Below are 18211 nucleotides of genomic sequence, written 5' to 3'. Positions count from 1 at the left end.
TGGGCAAGCACACTATAAATTGTAGACCCCTTAAAGGTAGATGTCAAAGAGAAGGAGATTTCATATATTTGCTATACACTTAAAAACTGATCAAAGCAGGGTATACCACAGTTTAACCAGCGTTTTTTATTGGTTTTTCTTGGTTCCATCCATTAAATATCTAATTCAAAAGCATTCTTTTCCATTCCTAATTTAAAAATTGTTAAGTCTCTTACCTCTCCAAGTTATAAATACCAATGCAGAATGAACATTAACTGAAAATCAAGACAGAAGTACTTAAAATAACACCTTACAACAAGGCTGTCATTGATAGTTCGCAAAACGTTCTCATTACTCTGGTTTGATTCTCATAATAATCCTAATAAATAATCAGGGAAGATATTATTATCTTAATACTGTCAACAGTTAAAGGACTTTGACCAAGGTCTAGTTGTTAGTACAGCTTCAGAAAGGAGCTTCAGAACTAAAAGACCTTCCTAAGATGGCCATACATTAGGCTTCACTTACTATTTAAATTGTTGCCATTTTTTATTTTTTGAATGAGATCTGAGGCAACCTCTGAGAGTCAATCACTTAAGATGAACTTGGATACATTCTTCATAACACATTTGATAAAGCTAACTTAAGATGAACTTGGATATGTTCTTAATAATATACTTAATAAAGCTAAAGCATGGGCAGAATTATAATCAAACTGACACGGGCCATGTTTGTACCCAGTGGATAAATAAGAAGAGGATGTTGTTAAACTCTATATATTGAGAATACTACTTTCTATACTTACCAAGATAGGCAATTTTGAATTTGGGACACAAAACAAGTGGCAAAATTATATGAAATGAATCTAGCAAAATACTTTCTTTACCTATGGATTTTTTTTTGTTAGGATTTGTCTTAGTCAAATTTAAGTGCTGATTTAGAAGAATTGATCAGGTTTAGTCTATCCTGGGAAAAATCAGAACAGGAAAAAGTCTGGTTTGAAAGGTGTGGCTCTTACTTCTGACTCAAAACACAGATTCATTAAGTGACTCAGGGCAAATCAAATCCCCTGGCTCCCCCTTTCTTCTTAAAAGTAAAGGGGTTTGGGGCGCCTGGGTGGCGCAGTCGGTTAAGCGTCCGACTTCAGCCAGGTCACGATCTCGCGGTCCGTGAGTTCGAGCCCCGCGTCGGGCTCTGGGCTGATGGCTCGGAGCCTGGAGCCTGTTTCTGATTCTGTGTCTCCCTCTCTCTCTGCCCCTCCCCCATTCATGCTCTGTCTCTCTCTGTCCCAAAAATAAATAAACGTTGAAAAAAAAATTAAAAAAAAAAAAAGTAAAGGGGTTTGCCTATTTACAGTCTCTCAAGTCAGCTCCATCTGGAAGATTCTGTATCTGTAAGTCACACTTATAGAGGTATCTTTACTCACATAATTAACTTGTAGAGTATCTCTTCCTTCACTTACTGTCAAGCTACTGGAAACCATGCTTTAGAGGAAAAAAATGGTGTGGATGATACGTCCTTTCCGTTTTATAGAGGAATAAGAAAACCAATATAAAAAATATAGGGAAATAAAATCAAGTATGTTCAAATTAGCAACTTTTCAGTTCTAGGTATGCTAGAAAACAGTACTCTGATGTACATTTCATTCACTTAACAATTTCTAGAGAAATATATATGGAGCTGCCAACCTGAAGACAGACCCAGGGATTACAGCTGGTATTCAAGTGTGTTATGTATATTAGAGGAGGAATTCATAAACAAAGATTTCCAATAGATTAGAAAAAAAAATAAAACAGAAAGGCACAGATAACAGGGAGATAAATCTAGTGTGGATGTGCACAGTGGGATTTTACAGAAGACTCCTCTGTAGAAGTTGCTTTAAATTGGAACCTGAACAATGAGTGAGTTAGACAAAGAGGGTATAGGGGTCAGAACATTTCCAAGCAGTAGGAATAGCATATGCAAAGACTCTCATAATCTGTTCCTTCAAACTCTTGGCATCCAAGTTTGTAAATGCACTTCTAACACATAAATAATGAAAAACTAGAGCAACAACCAAATACTTACCAGAATTATGTTTATAATTATACTGTCATCTAAACTAATTTGAATGCTAGAACTGAGAATATCTTAGTTTAGTACAATTCTTTCATAAGAGTACTTAGACCTCCCAAGTGGGTCTGAAATGCTTGGCTTTCTTTTTTCTAGTTTCAGTGTCCAAACAGGAGTATGTGTAAAATTATTTAAATAGAATTACAAGTTTTGGAAAAATCAGGACAATCCATGTGAAGATAAACCAGCCGTTCTCAACCAGCATACCTCATCTGAATCACAGCACTTCTCAATTCCCCTAAGAACTATACATAACTGGATGCATGGGAGAAAAGTCAATTTGTTACACATAGTGAATGCCTTAGGGCAATAGGGCTTAAATTCTTTTGTGGAATCCCCTGTTGATCATTGCATTTCATGATAAAGATGTACAGAGGACTCAAAATTGTTTTTTAATATCAGTATTAGTCTAAATACTTTACTCATAATATTCACCTAAACTGAATACTCTTGGTGATTCTGTAGAAAATGGAAATTTTCCCACAGTCGTGATTTGGATATACACAGAAATTTAGATGAGACATAAATGTCAGATCTCTTTTCTCATATGTATATATTTGTTTATTCAGAAAAGCTAAAATTGCTATGGCACAAACAGTTCCTGATTTTGCTTTTCTACAGTTTTTGATGACTAAATATATCCAGAGTTCAGGCAAGGATACCAACAACAGTAATAACCAGAACATCCATGACTAATACATATATATAGAGTGTATATAGAGTGTAAATGGTGACCATTAATAATGATATTTAACATGTGTTTTCTCCCTGAATTCCTACAATAACACCACTGAACCAACATAGGTATTATTAGACAATTCATTTCACCAGTGGAAACAATGACATTTATAGAGATCAAATGTCTATAAGATCATGCATTTAATAAGTGTTGAAACCTGAAGTTATATGGTCTTATGATACCTAAGACTATGTTTTATTCCACTAATCCACTTTGTTTCAATTATTAAATGTGAAAATTAACACAGTAGCATAGTACATAAATTTCTTATTTTTATTATTCTTAAAATTTTTTTAATGTTTATTTTTGAAAGAGAGAGAGAGAGAGGGAGGGAGGGAGGGAGGGAGGGAGGGGCAGAGAGAGACACACACACACACACACACACAGAATCCGAAGCAGGCTCCAGGCTCCAAGCTGTCAGCATAGAGCCCAACGCGGGCTCAAACTCATGAACTGAGTGATCATGTCCTGAGCCGAAGTCCAACATTTAACCAACTGAGTCACCCAGGCACCCCATAAACTTATTTTTTAACCGATTTCTTCAGTCCCATGCTTCATATTATAGACTTATATTGATTTAACTTAGAATTAAATCACGAAAAAACTTTTTTTGTTTAAAGAATATAAAATACGAAATATGTATGACTTGCTACATAAGATGGACAGGAAAAAAAATTCTGGGTGACTACGCAGTTTCCTCTGACCTTCATAAAACAGAACTACATATTTATTTTGCAGGAACACAACTTCAACTTCTCAGGGAAAAGGGGCTCTATGACATCAGCTGCATTAAGTGTGCTGATTTCCTCCAGGGGAGGAGAGGGGAAAAAGGAAGCAACAGACATTGAACAATAAAAGAAATCGGAAGACCAGAGGAAAGCACTAATCGGAGGAAGGGAGGAGGAGCAGATGGCTTAGGAGGGAGACATGTGGGAATTGGGGGGAAAGGAAGTAATTGGCAAGGAGAGGCTGAATGCCAAATTCATGAAGGATCTGGAGGACACTGGGGATTTGGATGGGATGTGAGTCAGCTGCTTTTCACCAAAATATCACACCAACGAGGGAAATCAAAGAAACCTAGAAAGACACACAGGAAGCAGAAAAGGATGGGAAAAAGAACTGATGACATACTTTATGCTTACAACTGTACCTCTCTAGCATGGGAATGGGAAGTGTTAAACAATTTTTTCAATGTATAACTGACTTTTGCTCCTAACTTCATTCATGATTTTCAAATCCTTAACTGGCTTATGAAAGAAATGATATAGGTAAGATGCTTCCATTTATTTTTTAACTATTTTTTACTTACCTTGTATGCGTGTGATTTTTTTATTCATATATAAGTCAATTCCTTTAAACAGCCTAGGCTTAAGTTGACCAACTGTCCTGGTTTTCCCAGGACTAGGAGTTTTTAACTCAAATACCAGGATAGTGCCCAGGACACCAGCATTGCTGGCCATCCCATCTAAGTCACCTTAAGAAAAAAATATTAATACACTTGTTCATGTTAAAATGTATTTATACTGTAATTTTTTTCTACATTTTTCAAAGAAGAATGAAAAAATCAGTATAGGTATGTGATAAGTAGATGAAAATGGGAATAAAATGGTTTCAAGTTTGACTGTGGCTTTGATGGAAATCAGTATTTTATAATAAAACTATTCCCATCATCTGAATTATTTTTTCAATCAAGTAGAAAAAAGAACAAAAGTTTTTAAGACATAGAGGATACCCCTAGCATGCTACTACAGCATATAGAACAGGTAGGTGAAAATTTAAAAATTCAAGACAGAGCTGATCTCATAGAATAATACAAGTCATTAAAAAGATGTTTGTCACAATGCCACATACAAAGGGAAGGGAAGAAGCATGTTTTATTCATCTGTAAATTTTAGTTCAAAAGCTAAGAATTTCAAACATGAAGAGATGAATGTCTTTTAAGCTTTTCTTTTAACTAGTAAAATGAAATCATTCAGGATAAATGACAGCCAAAGGTTATTATGAAGAAACTAACTCTGATATTTCAGAATTGAGTCCAGATAGATGTCACAATTTACACTGTACTATTACAGTGTTAGTTTTTACTATATTTTTATTATATAAATTTTCAAGCCACTACATAAACAATATTTTCCTTAACTCAATTTGCCATTCATTATATAGTTTCTCATAATTGCTTAATTTTTCAGCAATAACTTTTGACATGTATATAGCTGATAATATTTGAACCTAGCTAATCCACAATTTGGACAGTTAATTATAAAACATAATTCAGTTGAATAATCCACTGATTCATAATATCCTTTTTAATATAAATCTTTCTTTCATCCTCTTTAGATAATCACCTCATATCTTTTTTTTTTACTTTTTTTTAACGTTTATTTATTTTTGAGACAGAGAGAGACAGAGCATGAACGGGGGAGGGGCAGAGAGAGAGGGAGACACAGAATCGGAAACAGGCTCCAGGCTCTGAGTCAGCAGCCCAGAGCCCGACGCGGGGCTCGAACTCACGGACCGCGAGATCGTGACCTGAGCTGAAGTCGGACACTTAACCGACTGAGCCACCCAGGCGCCCCTCACCTCGTATCTTTTGAAGTAGGGCTTCTAGTACCCAGAAAAAATATTTTTTGTTTATCTGAGCTATAAATTTTGGTCTAATTTGAACAATTTCATGCCATCTTTATCAAACTACTCACCTTTCAATTTGTATAGATATTTATGTTATAGTTCTCATTACTGGAGATAATATGGACTATTTTTTTTTAATATGGACTAATTCGTAAATGTACCAATCCTAGTTTTAAGACCACCATAACCTTCATTGTGTGAACTAACCTTTCCAGACCCTTGCGAACTTAAAGACAGTATTTTTTACCAGGAGCTAAAGGTTACTGTCATTCTAAATTGAAATTTACTCTGACAGCAAATAGAGTCATTATATATGTTGCAAAATCTGTAGGATTTTATGGAAATTAGGAATTGAGAACTTACTATTGTTCCTATAAATATTCATTTGCTAATCTATATCGAAAGGTTTCATTCCCAGTCATAAATCATCAGATCTCATATATAAATATACACAACTATCATTTTCTTTTATTAAAATAATGCTATCAATTTGCCCTCACAATTTATCACATGCTGAGGCAAACCATATAGTTGCTATTGTTTCATTAGCTACCACCTGGGTTTATTGCATAATATATTTTAGTTTATGAATACACTTGGGGTTTTGATTATAACAACTAATTAAATAAGTTTTATTTTATAAGCAATGTCTTTGAGAGATTGGCCACCTCCTTGTAGCTATGCCTGCAGTTCCCACTGCTATAATCAGGAGAATGTGCATCTCATAGAGACCTAATAGCAGGGAAACTGATCTTTAGTATGTGACCCCAAAACTGTGCTGATTTATAATAAGCAACTTTGCCATGCAATGGCTTTTTAATATTTTATTTTTTTAAGTAATCTCTATCCCTGATGTGGGGCCCAACCTCATGACTCAAGAGTCACATGCTGTACTGACTAAACCAGCCAGGCACCCCTGCCATATAATATTACATTAGTTTCAGGTGAAAACAAAACAAAATAAAACAAAACAAAAACTGTGCACTAAGAAAACAATATTGGGGTGCCTGGCTCGTTCAGTCAGTTGAGGGACTGACTCTTGACTGTGGCTCAGGTCATGATCCCAGGGTCATGGGATCGAGCCCTATGTTGGGCTCTGCACTGAGTGTGAAGCCTGCTTAAGATTCTCTCTCTTTCTCTTTCTCTATCTCCCTCCCTCCTCTCCTCTTCTTGCTCTTTCTCTCTCTAAAACATGAAAGGAAGAAGGGAAAGGGAAAGGGAAAGGGAAAGGGAAAGGGAAAGGGAAAGGGAAAGGGAAAGGGAGGGGAGGGGAGGGGAGGGGAGGGAAAGGGAGGGGAGGGGAGGGGAGGGGAGGGGAGGGGAGGGAAGGGAAGGGAAGGGAAGGGAAGGGAAGGGAAGGGAAGGGAAGGGAAGGGAAGGGAATAATATTAAAATCCCCCAGGTCGGGGCGCCTAGGTGGCTCAGTCGATTGAGTGTCCGACTTCGGCTCAGGTCATGATCTCACGGTTTGTGAGTTCGAGCCCCACGTCGGGCTCTGCGCTGACGGCTCAGAGCCTGGATCCTGCTTCGGAGTCTGTGTCTCCCTCTCTCTCTGCCCCTCCCCCACTCATGCTCTGTCTCTCTCTCTCTCAAAAATAAATAAACATTAAAAAAAAAAAAAGAAAAAAAATCCCCCAGGTCAACAAATATAAAATAAGAGGCACATTTTTAATAAACTTAATACCCTTTTATAATGTTTTGGCATCAGTAACTTTCTCTTCTCTCTTTACTAATGACTCTACATTCATTCAGAAAACCAATATCATACTAAAATTTTTCTTGAGCCTTTTGGGTTTACTTGCCAGCTTTTATTTAACAAAATCTTGTAACTGACCATCTTTACACATAAACCCTTTTATAATCTAGGAAAATATTTGTGATGTCTACTTCCAATTGTATTTAACTTTTTCTTTAATTCGTGGACAATTTTAGTTTTTTTTATTAAAAACAAAATTATTTTCTTAAATATTTGGTATTACTTTTATTCCCTATTACTAACATCATCAATTTTTCACATTACAAAAAAAAATCTTGAATTTAAGTACAATATTTCCAAAATACAATAAGATAAACTAAATACATCACTCTTTGTAAAGTATATCCAATGTTCTACATTAAAAAAAAAAAAGACTTTGGTCCTCTGATTCATCTCTGTGAGAAAATTTCATTTATTAATAATAATGGTTATGACTAATTCTCAGTCATATTAAGTAAATCTATTTAATCCAGTCTTCCAGTTAAACTACTTCTATTTCCAATGCTAAATATAAATACTCATGTTTAGGAAAAAAAAAAAAGGAAGAAAGACTACACATTACCTAAGTCCTCCTTCAAATTATTCTAAGAAAGAAGTGCTAGAAGAGTTCTAAAAGATTCTCCCGTCAGTTAGGAAAATAAGAAAATGGTATTTATACACTGCTGGTTTATAATCATCACAGATCTAAAATTTGGCTCAGAATCCAGGTCAGCGTAAAAAGAAATGACTTAAGAACATCAAAAATACAGGTGCAGCTACAATTACATCTTTGCCCTTTTTTGTAGGGTGTGTCTTTGTTCTCACAGCTGGGAGAGTCGTACTTTAAATTTTCAACAAAGAAAGCCACCACATTAAAGAACTCTAGAAATTCCTAGAACCAAAACTGTAGCAATAACCATGCAATCTTTACTTGCCTTTCATAAAGATATTATGTGCTTTAATCTCCTGCTCATCTGTGCTCAACACATTTGGCAAAGAAATGAAAACAATGATTTGAAAACAAAGCTTAGGAAAGAAGAATCACATAAAATATCTTAATAACCAATATCTCTTAAGACTTTACATTCAATTGGGGGGGGGAAGAATTGGAAAGAACGTCAGACATTCTGTTTCTGTCTTAAATTTTTGTTTTAATTACTCAATTTGAGTTTTGCCTAAAGGAAAACAAAAACAAAACAAAAACAATTAGGATCTAAATAAGAACAGTAGTTTTGAACTCAAACTGCTGATTTTAATCTATTCATCTCCCTGCATGTATAAATGTGCTTTTTACCTCGTGTTTTATCAGTTTCACAGCCATAATTTATACAAAACACACAGATGGTCTTGGAAATAGTAAAGTTTCAGATGTTACAACTTCCTAGCATATGGAACGCTATCGTGGATCATCATTTTGGCAGCATTTAAATGATTTTAAAATTATTTATACATTAACATGTTGGCATTGTTTCATAGCATTGGTATTGCAACTTTAAATGGTTTGATTCCTGATTGGAGGCACTTCTTATACTGACTCTACATTACTGACGAGTAGGGGAACAGAAGCCCTGTATTTACAGTAGATAGCACCCTCTGGACAGCAACGGGTAAATGAAGATCCAATAATGAATTAAACATTTTGGCATAAACCATAACATCTCTTCACATTTCATATATGATACAACAGGAGGTTCTAGGAATTATTACAAACCAAATTTACCATAGCAGTTTTAAACTGTTAATATCACAGAAAATGTACAGATACACACATACGCACACACACAAAAAACCTTGAAGTCTGACCTTTCAAAATGTGAGACTACAATCACCTTCATTTTTTTATCCATTATCTTAGATACAACATAAAAAGAATGGCTTATACTCTGTGTCTGATTTCAATCTTCCCAGTCTCTTCTGAACCAGTTCTTTGAGGTTTCAACCCCTTAACTCCACTGAAACTGCTCTTGTGAAGGTCATCAGCGACTGACCACCAAGTGGTTAAGCTGAATGATCAATTCCCAGTCCTTACATTATGTGTTGGAAGGGCTGCCACTGACTCAGTCTTTGTCACCTCCCTAACATCCTGTCTTTGCTTGGCTGTCCTCTGCCATCCCTCTTTTCTCACCCGCTCCCTCTCACACTCCACTGCTCTTTCTGCCTCTTCTCCCTGAGGGCTAAACACTGAATCTCTTTTCCTTTCTACATGTAATCACTACCTTGGTGATTTCAGTCTCCTGGTTTTAAATAATGTGTACATAAGGATGATTCCCATATTCATCAGGATAAGCTACACTAGTCTATGGTAAGAAATGCTCCATGACTTAATACAACAAAGATTTCTCATTCATTTGATGTGTCTATCATGGAAAGACAGAGGTGTGGGATGGAAGGTTTGGGTACCCATAACTCAGGGATCCGGGCCCTTGAGTGTCCATGTTGTAGCTGTGCTACTTGGAACATGTCCTCCTTGGTTGCTACCTGGCGAAGACAAAAAAGAGCTAGAGGCTCACTCGCTAGTATTTAATTTATTTAACTTCCATACACATCCCATAAAGCTGAACTAGTCAGATTGGTTGCCCAACAGCAAAGAAACTGGGCAGCAGAGTCTTTCATTTGCCCAGAAGCAGGGGAGGATTGCAGAGTAATAAGTACTTGTCATGTCTGCCACAACTCAATTTTTTTCTCCAGCCTCAACCTCAACTCTGAATTTCTGACTCATGTTTCCAACTGCCTATTTGACATTTCTACTTGGATATCTAACAAGTACTTCAAAATTACAATGTCCCAAACTGAGCTCCTGATACTTCTAACCCCAAATCGTCTCTTTGTACAATAAGTGGCATCTCGATATTTTCAATTGCTCAGACCAATCAATTAAGGTAAGCCTGGCCTCTTCTCTTTTTCTTACAAGCCACATCCAATCTCTTAGCAAATTCTGTTGGCTGTAGCTTCACGGCAGATCCAGAATTTAACCACTCCTCACTACTTTCCCTCCTAGCAGAATGATCCAAACCACCATTTCTATCTTGCCTAGATTATTGAAAAAGCTCCCAAATAGTCTCTCTGTGTAATCACTGCTGTCCCTTCAGTGTGTTCTCAAGACAACAGAGGATTCTTCTGAGAAAACTCTGATGTTTTTCACTTCACTCAAGGAGGAAATCCAAATTATTTACAAGATCTATAAGGTCCTACACAGTCTGGCTACTACTGTTCCCCCAATATTAATTCCTACCAACCTCCCCTCTACTCAACACACACTGACCACTTTGCTCTTTAAAAAAAAAAAATATGTGTAGGTAGGCCCCATGTTAGGGTCTTTAAACATATTATTTTGTCTGCTTACTTTTCCAGGTATTTGCAGAGTTCCCTCCCTCAATTTTTTCAGGTCTTCATGAGAAGCATTTTCTGGTCACACTATTTAAAACTGAAATCCCACCCCATCTTAATTAATCTGTCTAGCCCTTCAGTATTTTTTATAGAACTTATTATAGCCTAGCATATTATATATTATACTATCTATTTTGGTTTTATCTATATAATCACTCACAGAATATAAACTCCAGACAGGGGACTTTCCGATTTCTGCTTAATGCTGCATCTCTGATGCTGAGAATTTTTTCATTAATTCATATTAAACACAAATAGATAATGAATCAGGACAGATATGAAGGAGGAAATGGGTAATAATGGTTTCAGTGTGTTTGAATCATTCAGGCAGGGAAATGGAAATTACAGATAATGGTCATTAGGTGACTTAAAATACGTTTTTAAGGCAAAGTTATTATCTTAATTGTACATAAATCTAAAAAGGAATCTGTTGTCACCAGTAAGAGAAGCATTTGTTCCTATGGTCTTTACTCCCCTGTACTCTTGACTTCACTTCCCAAAAACAATTTTCACATACAGTTCACTTTGCCATGTGACTTTTCAACACCTCTTAAAAGTACAGCTAGGTTATTCTCAGCCCAATCACTAGAATTCTAAAACTCCTTTGAGAGACTCATTCTAATTCAGATCACTGCAAGAAAAATACTTGATTTTCTTCAAGGTCCCTCAAATCTTGTCTACTATAACCTTCTTGATTTTATTTTTCCCTATTTAATTCTCATGCTAATCTGCTAACTGCTTGTTCAGAAATAGTGCAAACATTTATTAGGGCTATGGGGTCTGTGCTACAAATTTGTTTTTCTATACCTTTAGCAGTGACTTTTCCTTATACACATATTCTCCTGGGTACCTTTATTTATTTTTTTTTTAATTTTTAAATGTTTATTCATTTTTGAAAGAGAGAGCGGGAGAGAGAACAGGGAAGGCAGGGAGAGCGTGGGACACATAATCCGAAGCAGGCTCCAGGTTCTGAGATGTCAGCACAGAGCCTGATGCAGGGCTCGAACCCACAAACCATGATCTCATGACCTGAGCCAAAGTCACATGCCTAACTGAATGAGCCACCCAGATGCCCCATTCCTGGGTATCTTTAAATCTTGGCCAATGAATTCACAATACAGTGTATGTGCAAAACAAAGAAACTTGTAAAGGGCAATACTGTACAATCATAGAATCAATTAGAGTTCAGTTATTTGGGTGTTTCAGTAAACACTTTACAAGATAGAAAGAGGTCATAAAGAACCACTGATGTCAATAAAATGTATCATTACTCCAGAAGGCATACTCCGCTACGTGTATGACAGCAGGAGTTTGAAATCCAATAATCAAGTCACGCAATTTTATTTTGAATGAGATAAATCCATCACTTAACCATCATTCAGAATGAGGTTTTATTTTTCAGGCACAATATTAAACTGTACAGAACACAAAAGCCATTTGAAAAGGAGAAAGAGATTAAAAAAAAAAGTCCTGAAGTGACGTAGGACGCCTTTGGAAACATACCATATTATCGAATTTTTAACAATTTTTACTGTAGCATATGGAAATGTGATATGCCCTGAATTATAACAATACTTAAATCATGCATAAAGGTGTTAACTCTAAGACATTAAAGTAGAAATTATAATTTGCTTTTACTAATCTCCAAAATAAGCAACATGCATTTTCCTCACTCATTTTCACGTCCACCCAGGGAAAACTGAAATACGTTTATTTTAAAAGAAGCGCAAATGGGGGATATGTAACCTTTTTAAAACAAAACAAAACAAAGTACTTCACTTTTCTCTCTTTTCTCTGGTGAAGATATAACAGATCGATGAACGCCCCCCTCCGCTGAGTGAAATACTCACAGTTATTCGTTCATCTTTATCATCCAGCGGAGAGCCATCTTTCTTCCATGAAATGGTGGGTTCAGGATGGCCTCGTGGAGGCTGGCATTCCATCACTGCAGGCTCCCCCACTGCTACCATGACATCGGAAGGATTTTGTCTGAAGTCATCCCGGAGTACTGCAGGAACAAGATTACATCATTATACCCAATGGTGACATACACAGTCCTTATCTCCGAACTTCAGCAAGGAGACATTTATTATAATAAACTATTAGTAATAGCCACCTCAATATATCTTGGAGAATCTATATTTACTTAGAGACATATGCAACTTAATAAAGATATCTGGCCTTAAGCTACACAACAGGGATAATGTGATATTGTCTATGGGCCAGTGGACAAGTGTATTTTGCTATTTCGTGCCCTCACAATGGCATTTGGCTTATCGTTAAGATGCATTTCTTCTGTGCCTACTGCTCACATTTTCTCTTCCATGTACTAATGAATATAACTGAATCCTCCTTTCACTTACATGACACAGTGGGATGATGCTTTGTATTATTAAGTGAATTACATACACATACAAAGCGAAATAAATAGACTTCCAAACACACATTCAATTGAGTCATTTTAAAGATATTTCATATTAGTATATAAAAGTGCATAAGCATTACAGGGGCGCCTGGGTGGCTCAGTCGGTTAAGTATCCGACTTCGGCTCAGGTCGTGATCTCACAGTCCAAGAGTTCAAGCCCTGCGTCGGCCTTGGGCTGACGGCTCAGAGCCTGGAGCCTGCTTCGGATTCTGTGTCTCCCTCTCTCTCTGCCCCTCCCCTGCTCATGCTCTGTCTCTCTCTGTCTCAAAAATAAATAAAAACATTAAAACATTTTTTTAAAAAGTATATAAGCATTACAACTTAAATATGCTTATTATAAAAACTTTAGAGGGGCGCCTGGGTGGCGCAGTCGGTTAAGCGTCCGACTTCAGCCAGGTCACGATCTCGCGGTCCGTGAGTTTGAGCCCCGCGTCAGGCTCTGGGCTGATGGCTCAGAGCCTGGAGCCTGTTTCTGATTCTGTGTCTCCCTCTCTCTCTGCCCCTCCCCCGTTCATGCTCTGTCTCTCTCTGTCCCAAAAATAAATAAACGTTGAAAAAAAAAAAACAAAAAACTTTAGATATAATTGCAAAATGACTATGTTCAAAATACTGTGTTTTTCTGTTATCACTGAGCCAACCAAGGGTTAGAAGGACCCAGTGATGATAACAGCACCACTACCAACTTGCATCACTTTGTATCTTCTGTATTTTTTGTTTGTAGTTGTTTTTTGGTAAATATTATTTCACTGAGTCCTTAAACTTGCTCAGGATGAGAGGTATTATTAACCTCATTTACGCTATTGACCCTATATTTTATTTTATTTTTAACACTGTATTTTAGAGGCAGAAACAGTTTATTACTAGGTCTCCACTGGATACTAATGTGATATTAACATACTACAAAACAGGCACTATTGTTCACTTTGTAACCATTAAAATAAAATGTGGAAAATAAACCAAATCTGTATTTCAAAAACAGTTCACACAGCAAAATTGTCCTCTGTATCTTGCAAACACAAAGAAATCATGAATTCTTTGGCATGAGTTAGTCTTAAAACACGACTCCATCGTTTACTTGAACATAACCTCTCTTTCCACATTTACACAGCAGGCATGGAGATACATGCTTCAGTGCGAAGTCTAAAAATGTTATCTTTCTCCCACTCCATTTTCTCCCAGTGTGTAATAACATGTGAACAATTTTAGTAATCGTATTTAAGATGGTACTTAAAATGTTCATTGGTATGTTCAGTGCATAGATTGAAGTGATAAATGTTATTTACCTTTTGAAATCTGTTGAACTAAACATTTGGTACAACAACTTTATACTGGAACGAGTGTCTTTCCATTCCAGCAACATTTTAAAATGCTTTCACGGATGAAGCACTACACTGTAGAAAACTTACACTCAGACTATCATTTCAAAAGTCACGCTTAAATTTTGGCTTCAAAACCTCAATCAAACTTACAGGCTTACAAAATGCTGTAGTTTTCTCTTGTAATTCTCTACTTTTCCTTCCTCTATACCAGCTAAGTATATGAACACAACTGGGTAAGCTTTAACATCCACTCAAACAAAAACGTTTTTTCATCTACATATTGAGACAACTTGGGACACAACATGACTATGTTAACACTTGGAAAATAAGACTTCAAAGAGGAGACTTTGCCCTCCTCTTAGGCAAGAACAGTAAAAGGAAAAAGAAAAGTGAATATAATTGTGTCACACTGTTGTGATTCTAATTTTAATACTGTACATTATTTACTAATAAAATACATAGACACAAAACTAAATCTGGTTGAACTGAAAACTCCAGCTACTGTTACCACAAAGTAAACAACAGGGTTTGAAGACTTTCACTACTTATGAACTTATATTATGATTAGGTGTTAAAATGTACCACATTTAAATGTAAGGTTTATAGAAAAAGCAAATGAATTGACCTTAACAAATACTATGTGCCTTTACGGGATTACATTATTAATCTAAGATAACACCTCTGAAAAATTTTAACACCCTTGAAACATGCAAAACGAAAATACTTTTCAAATAAAAATAAATAATTTGCACAATTTTTCTACTTGGTGAGCTTTTAAAACCAACTTAGTAACACTATATCTTATTTAAAAAATTGAGATCATATCTCAAACCAATGAATAATAAAATGTCTTTCAGAAATATCAAAGGTCTAAGATAAATCAAGTTTTTTTTTCATTTACTATGTTATTTGAGTTTTTACAGTATAGAATGAAAAGCTAACAAAATGTAATCCATTAAAGATTGTTGCTTAGATAATGCTCATGTAATTATTTTTGCAGCTGTAAAGCATAAAACTCTAGTATTGCCTATGGCTATACGCAGCCCTGCACAGTTATGAATTTAAGATTTTTTTTCCCTCTATTCTATAAAAGCAACTTTCTTCCTTGCACTTGCCCTGAACATTTCCTTTTGGGGAAAAATTGTTTGTGTCACATTATAAAATGGTATTAACTTTTAGTTAAATTATCCAATTTTCTTAATTCACATGTATATTTAAGTAATGAAAAACTGAATTCAAATGATGGGCAACATTATGGCAGAAGAGCCAACGGTATCCATAAGTATTCTCAAATGCAATTCATTAGAAAAATCTCTCCTTCCCTAACATCACTATTAAACTGAATGCATATTTTGATAGTGTGAAGTAATATGAATAGTATGAAATTCTAAAGTCTGGAACTAACTTTTGAAAAGATTTAATATTGATTTGAAAAAGAGCAAATAATATAGATACAACAGATATCCAAGTAGATATCACATAAAAAGTTATTTTTAATATTAAAAAAATTTTTAATGTTTTATTATTTATTTTTGAGAGACAGAGACAGAGACAGAGTGTGAGCAGGGGAGGGGCACAAAGAGAGGGAGACCCAGAATCCGAAGCAGGCTCCAGGCTCTGAGCTGTCAGCACACAGTCTGACGTGGGGCTCAGACTCACAAGCGATAAGATCATGACCTGAGCCAAAGTCGGACACTTAACCAACTGAGTCACCCAGGCGCCCCTAAAATGTTATTAAACAAACCACTGCTCATCCTAATCCTACATTTCTTCCACCTTTATGTAATTGTTTTATGTTCATTGGTTGGTACATAGAATTTGGTTCAACCACATTTCAGTCTTTCTCTTTCTGTTAAATTAGAAAAAAAAAAATTATAAGCCTCATTAAATGTTTGAATCTCCTAGAAGTTATTTGTGTAAAAAAACAGCTAAGATTTGTCCTTTAAAACAAAACAAAACATACAACCATTGGTCTTTCTGAAAAATTATATTACAATTTTAATATAATTCTCAAAATAAGTAAACATGTTTTCGGAAAAGGATTCTAAAATTTAGGGTTGAATTTGCAATCTATTTGGGTAATGTTGAGGAAACTGGGAGCAACAGGAAAAAAATGTTAAGCAGATGTTAAAAATGTTTGAAGTATTATGGAGACTCTTTTAGAACCCCATGGGAAATTTTAGAACTTAATGAAACATAAAATTATAGAACAGGCGCTGGTCTTTGACAACATTTAATCCTTTAAGGAGAGACAACTGTGTCCCAAGAAACTGTCACTAGCTTGTGTTATTTCTCAGGAAGAGACCAGGAGAAAACAGGGATGTCCTGTTTTCCAATGCAGAGCTTTTTTCTTTGTTTTGAACATGTCAATATTTTACTATTGAATGCAATTTACCTATCTAATCAACTGTATTTCCATCAAATCCACTCTGTTATTGCAGAAGGCTTGCCAGTGATTGTACATCAGTATACTGCAGTCTCATGTCTACCCAATTTCAGTAAGGTTCTTGTGCTCCTGAAATTAATTTTGCTCCCTAATCATGTTGTGAACACCTGTGAACCACAATGCCTTCAGCTTCATGAGTCACAGAATCTTGGTGCTGTTGGGGGACTCAGAGATGGGTGATCCTAACCTTTTCTTTTAGAAATCAATCATCTAAGGCTCCTCAGAGGGAAGGGAAGCAAGTCGCATAAGTAACAATGATAACATGAACAATACAATAATAATGCTAGCAATGGCCAACAATTAATGAACATTAGCTTTATAAGGAACCACACCAAGTATCCACTCACTGAGTCCTCACAACAAGGCTAGATAGCATGAATTTATGCTTTCATTTTAAGAAGAAGAAATTTGTAAAGATTTAGTAGCAGTGCTAGAACACAGATCTTTTGTCCACCAAGGACTCTTCTCTATCAACTTGCCTACCTATCTGGTCTTATCTGAACACAATGTTCACAATTCTAAATATACAAACATCATGATATAATTAATATTTCAGCCCCTTTCCATTGGAACAGGAGTTAAATGAGAAATTTCTCTTCTGACAGTCAGCTGGCTCTCTTTGACTATTTTATGCATTCTTATGTTTTTGGGGTTTTTTTCCAGATTTTTCCACGTTTGGAAGACATCACTTCAAACCTTCAGTGGGATGTTGAGATTAGAATTCATCATTCAGGTTAGTATGTTGTACTAATTCTTCTCAATAATTCTGCTTTTATTTCAACAAAATGACTTAAAAAAGCTGTACAACAGTAAGTGTTTTAATTAAATATGAACATTTTAATTAGAAGTAGGTATCTTGGGGAAAAAGAGAGGACAATAATACGCAGTTCTGGGATTTTTTTTTTCTACTTAAAAGACTTCTTAGTCAATTAAACCTTGCAGCAAAGAGTAGTAAACTGTCAACTGGGAAAAGAAAATAATATATTAATAAAATCCTTTAAAATTAGGGTATAATAGAGGAATAAATAAAAGAGGACGATATTCTCAAAGACGTTTAGTAACAGCATGCCTGTTAAAACTGTCCACTTTAACTGCTTTCAAAATTACCTATCACCTACCTAATCTTTAATTTTGAGTAGAGATTATTCACTTCTATGATACTTCTAGTTGTCCATCTAAATGTCCACTTATATGCTGAAATTAATAAGCGATATCTAATGTCAATAATTTCAAAATAAGTATCATCCTTCCATTTAACAAATCTGTGCTGAACACATACTTTGTGCTTGGCACTTACATTATAACTTTGGTACTTTCTTTGCAATGAAGTTTATATAAATACAGATTTCAGTCAAGAAATAACATTAATCTTCATATTGTCAAAAAATGGCAATATGATAGGGTTTTATTGCAAGGTATTTTGTATTAAGATATACAATAC

At 35.6% G+C, this 18211-nt stretch overlaps 1 protein-coding gene across 5 annotated transcripts in view; it reads right to left on the bottom strand.

Moving 5' to 3' along the window:
- Positions 1-18211, bottom strand: part of ROBO1 (roundabout guidance receptor 1) — a 408648-nt gene that overhangs the window by 132301 nt on the left and 258136 nt on the right. For all 5 annotated transcript variants that reach the window (XM_030330082.2, XM_030330085.2, XM_030330084.2 and 2 more), the window contains exon 3: positions 12431-12588. In XM_030330082.2, the coding sequence (XP_030185942.1) occupies positions 12431-12588 (158 nt within the window). The remainder of the gene's footprint in view (positions 1-12430; positions 12589-18211) is intronic.

The sequence above is a fragment of the Lynx canadensis genome, chromosome C2 (genome assembly GCF_007474595.2).
Source record: "Lynx canadensis isolate LIC74 chromosome C2, mLynCan4.pri.v2, whole genome shotgun sequence".
NCBI lineage: Eukaryota > Metazoa > Chordata > Mammalia > Carnivora > Felidae > Lynx > Lynx canadensis.
Note: the sequence above shows the minus strand (reverse complement) of the source record. Positions and strands in the feature narration are given on the sequence as shown.